This window comes from Zea mays, chromosome 4 (assembly GCF_902167145.1).
Source record: "Zea mays cultivar B73 chromosome 4, Zm-B73-REFERENCE-NAM-5.0, whole genome shotgun sequence".
Taxonomy (NCBI): domain Eukaryota; kingdom Viridiplantae; phylum Streptophyta; class Magnoliopsida; order Poales; family Poaceae; genus Zea; species Zea mays.
This window is the reverse complement of record NC_050099.1, coordinates 149,013,573-149,018,209: the sequence shown is the minus strand read 5'-3', so window position 1 is coordinate 149,018,209 and position 4,637 is coordinate 149,013,573. Positions and strand designations below refer to the sequence as shown.

Sequence of the window (4,637 nt, the reverse complement as noted above, 5' to 3'; positions counted from 1 at the left end):
TGGTAACTTCACACCTACCTGTCTGCTTATATAGTGCTGCAGGTAAGAAGGTGAATCGTCAGGATTTTTACACCAGGCAAACAGCTGCTCGCACCCGCTGCGCGGTGGGCCGCAAAGACCAAAATAGTGAACCTGCATGGTGGGACCGCTACGCGCTCGGAAACTGTATCGTTTCTCGACAACGAGCTCAGGGAAGGTGTTTTTCGGACCTTCGGCTTCCTGAAGCCTAAGAGACTTTTTTCACGGATCAAGCTCGTTACGAAAAACGATCTAGCACCGCGAAGGGGCTACTGTTGGGACCATGCTTCGTCGTCGAAGGTCCTGCAGGAAGAAACAGCTTCGGCTGAAGCTGTCTGTACGTGATGCCGAAGGGTGCCGTTCATGAAGCTTCGGAATTACAAACCGACTTAAAGATAGAATGACCTTTTAGTCCATAAGAGTTTGAGTCGTTGTTGTAAACTTTTATGAGGGGTATGATTGTAATTGCTCACATGCTGTGTCCTGTGCCTATAAATAGTGAACAGTATTCCTTTACTGTTCACGCATTCCTGTAATTGCAATCACATCACTTGGAAATCATTCCTTGCCAAGGCAAAGGTATAAATGTATCTAAACATTATATTTGAATACATCAAGCTTATACAATATGTAAATAATGTTGTTTACTTCTAATTTACTTGTCTTTAATGCTTTATATCTCGTGTTATTTTATAATTATCTCTGAGAGTTCAATTACGAAGATACAACCTTCGTAATTGTATCATTATAACCTTCGTTCGAAGTTCATTAAATCCTTGGGAGAAATAATGCTTCAGCGGACGAAGGACATTAATATTTAACATTTTATGTTGTCTTGTTCTTAATTCAAAGCATTTGAGAATAAGTCTCCAACAACTGGGATCATAAGGTGTTGGAGAAGGTTTGCAATCAGAGAAGCCAAATCGCTTCAAAACCTTTTCAACATAGTGAGATTGCGAGAGAGTAATCCCACCATCTGCCTTAATCATCTTGATGTTTAGAATCACATCAACTTCCCCAGATCTTTCATATCAAGTCTTTGATCCTTCACCCCCACCACAACGATAATACACACATGTCTGCCTCATTAATGGCCAGGCCAGGCGAGCGAGCGAGCGCGTGTGGCTCTCCACACTGTCTCCTCTCATCCATGACTTGGTGAGTGAGTTTGACCTTCATATTTAAACTAGTTCCACTCCACTTGGATTAGCAATATGACACTATTGGTTACATCATTATCTAGCCATACACATATATGAACTTTTGAGATTTTTCTGTGATTTAATTGAATTCTCAATTGGAGCTAACCCATAAATCCTAACAATCAGATAAAAGAAATCGAAATTGCTGCTGAATAAGCAGAAAACACAACCATTTCGAACTCTCAATCTAAATCGCGTGATACAAAACAGAGGGAGAAAAATTGTGGAGCGTTACCTCATTGGCAGCGCAAGGTTCAGGGGGTTCGGCCTTCAGGCACTAGGGCAGTACAACAGAGGAGAAACGGAGCCCGCCGATGGGCTTGCTTATTTGGGCCGCAGGCCTAACACATACCAACCAACTGTCAAGTCCCTTGGTGACTTGTGAGGTTCTTTTCCCGTACTTTCCTCTAAAGTTGCAAGTAAGATTCAGGGCCGTTTAAATCGTTCTAAAAGTAGACTGTGGTTAAATAAAAACTCACATGACTGGCTTACAGAATGCATTTTGTCACATATACAGAAAGCAAAGATATATCACACTTTTTTTCCCCGTCAAGGAAAGAAAGAAAACAGCACCAAGCGGACGGGACTGTGGTGGCAGATGTGGACGACCACAGGGCGTCATATACTGGACGGAGTCGGGGGAGCGTACGTATCTACACTTGGATCGATCGGTGGCGCCCACAGCTCCCGCCGCCGGACTTATTAGGCGTTGCTCCGGTAGGACCCGAGCTTGGTGGCGCTGGCTCTCAGCACGTACTGGTGGTAGGCGGCGGCGATGGCGGCGCCGATCAGTGGGCCCACCCAGAAGATCCACTGCAAGAAGGAATAGACACAACACAAACGATCCACAGTGAGCGCGTGGTATACGACGACTATACAAGTATAATGTAAGATATCCTAGGATATTATTGTTTTACTCGCTTAATTAATAATGTTATCCTTGTGAAGATTTGTTTGATTATTGTTGTGGGAAGCATATTATATAATATAATCAAACGCTTGACCAAGCCAAGGTGTGGGGGGTTGCGAGTAGTTCCAAACAGACGTTTGGTATCTTAATTAGGTGTGGCAAGAGATGTGGTAGTATATTGCGCTAAGTGGGTGCGTTTGCGTCATGCATAAACTAGAAGATCGAGCAGGAGAAAAACTAATAAGCAGGCTTTCTGCATATCGCTTCATTTTTTTTTTTGAAAAAAAAAACAGTATTATTTATTAGTGGTACTGATCATGCATGCGTACTTGGTCGTCCCAGGCCTTGTCCTTGTTGTAGATGACCGCGGCTCCCAAGCTCCTCGCCGGGTTGATGCCGGTGCCGGTGATGGGGATGGTGGCCAGGTGCACCATGAACACGGCGAACCCAATCGGAAGAGGGGCCAACACCTGCAGACATAGATTAGCTCGCTCATCAATTACATGCATGGCCAACACCTGCAAACAGCTCAGGATTTTGAAATCGCGTGGTTCTAGCGCAGCAGGCTCTGACTATATATACTGTAGAAAGTATGAAAGGGATGTATCACCGAATCTGAAGGCAAAATAAGTAACCACTCGACCAGAAGTTTCTCTTGGAATTTTGCACCTTGTCGCTATCCCTAACACATGCTACTGTGATGTATTATCGAAGTAGTACAATCATTCGCAAACCAATCGCTGCCACCTCACGTTCGCTGTAAGACACGCACTGCTGCTGCCTACTACGCTACGCAAGAGAGAATCTTCCTGTCTGCTTATTGGCATATGCAGCAAGATACATCTTCACATGCTCCTGATTCTGGGAGCTCGATTTGGGACCGTTGCTCCCAGTGCGTGCCCAGTGCCCTACATGGAACGTCTAATTGTGGCAGGAAAACACTCGATTCGCCGGGTTCATGAGCTACTCAGCCTTAATTCCTATATATATATACCGCAGCAGTAGAAATTAATTCAGACGACACTACTACCTAGAGGTATTCAGAAAGTGGGACGACTTGCGACGTGAAGGTTTTTGTGTTGATGTAAACACTTTGCATTGCGCTCTAATTTTTAATTACTGTTAAAGTCTTCAGTCTGCACTCTAGCGAGCTAGCTTGCACCAAAGCTACCATGCATAAACTCCACACACAGTTCATTAGTGCTCTACTGCTGTATACATGGGTTCATAACTTCATATGTATATGAGCAGTGCACCAGTACTGAATCAATTAACTGTGGTATATATTCATTCATATATGTAATCTATGTGTGTGCTCACCGGGACGTGGGAGTCACGGGCACTGCGCTTGGGGTCGGTGGCGGAGAAGACGGTGTAGACGAGCACGAAGGTGCCGATGATCTCGGCGGCGAGGCCGGTGCCCTTGGAGTAGCCGTCGCTGAGCTCGTTGGCGCCGCCGCCGTAGCGCACGTAGTAGGCGCTCTGGAAGCCCTTGACGAGGCCGACGCCGCAGATGGCGCCCAGGCACTGCGCGATGATGTAGAGCAGGGCGCGGACGAGGGACACCTTCCTCGCCAGGAACAGGCCGAAGGTCACGGCCGGGTTGATGTGCCCACCTGCATGCATGCATACATACATACATCTACGTGTCACACACACACATCACACGGTTGGAGTGGACGAAGGCGGCATATGCATGCTGCGTGCGTGCAAGGCCGGCCGCGGGACCTGAGATGCCGGCGGTGCAGTAGACGAGGATGAAGATCATGCCGCCGAAGGCCCACGCGATGCCGAGGATGCCCACGCCGCCGCACGCCGCGTCGGGGCCCGACGCCGCCGCGTCCGTCTGGTGCTTGTACCCGATGACGGTGGCCACGGTGATGTAGAGGAAGAGCAGCGTGGCGATGAACTCGGCGATGACCGCGCGGTAGAGGGACCACTTGGTGAGCTCATCCGCGTCGATGAGCGGCGCCGGCGGAGGGTCCGTGTAGTCCTTGGCCGAGAACTCGCCGGCCTCGGGCCCCGATGCTTCGATGTCCTGCTTCGCCATGTCAGGAGACCTGCAGCAGCTGCTGCTATAGCTAGTAGCTCAGCTAGATCTCTGTGCGCGCGCTTCGCTTTGCTTGTTGTGTGTTGTGAGGCCGGAGACTCGAGAGGCCGAGGTATATATGCGTGGGGCGTGGGAGGACGGCTCGTGCAAGAGAGAGGACGAGCTCATCGCCTCGCTTAATTGATTACAAAATACGTAGTATAATTTAGTCAGGGATAAGGTTTGGTTTCTGGTTAGTTAGAGTTTTTTTTGTATACAATAATTTGCCGCCCACAACCGACTAAACCCTCATCATTATGTCACGCCAGAGTCGAACTGGTGGCCAGTGATCAACCGAAGGGCTATTCACATAATTCTATATGGTTTGTGTGCTGACGTTTTGAAAAAAAAAAAAAAAAAGCGAATTGAAAACACAAAAACCGCTGGTGATTTCAATTACTGGTCCAGCTTCTCAGTT

General features: G+C 47.7%; 1 protein-coding gene across 1 annotated transcript; it reads right to left on the bottom strand.

Annotated features, from left to right (window-relative positions):
* Window positions 1-1,710: 1,710 nt before the first annotated feature.
* LOC541889 (plasma membrane intrinsic protein 2) lies at window positions 1,711-4,254 on the bottom strand. Its single transcript, NM_001111555.1, has 4 exons — window positions 3,859-4,254; window positions 3,451-3,746; window positions 2,460-2,600; window positions 1,711-2,033 (listed from the first exon to the last, which is right to left on the bottom strand). The coding sequence occupies exons 1-4, from the start codon at window positions 4,178-4,180 to the stop codon at window positions 1,923-1,925; spliced, it is 870 nt and encodes a 289-aa protein (NP_001105025.1). The 5' UTR covers window positions 4,181-4,254; the 3' UTR covers window positions 1,711-1,922.
* Window positions 4,255-4,637: the final 383 nt, after the last annotated feature.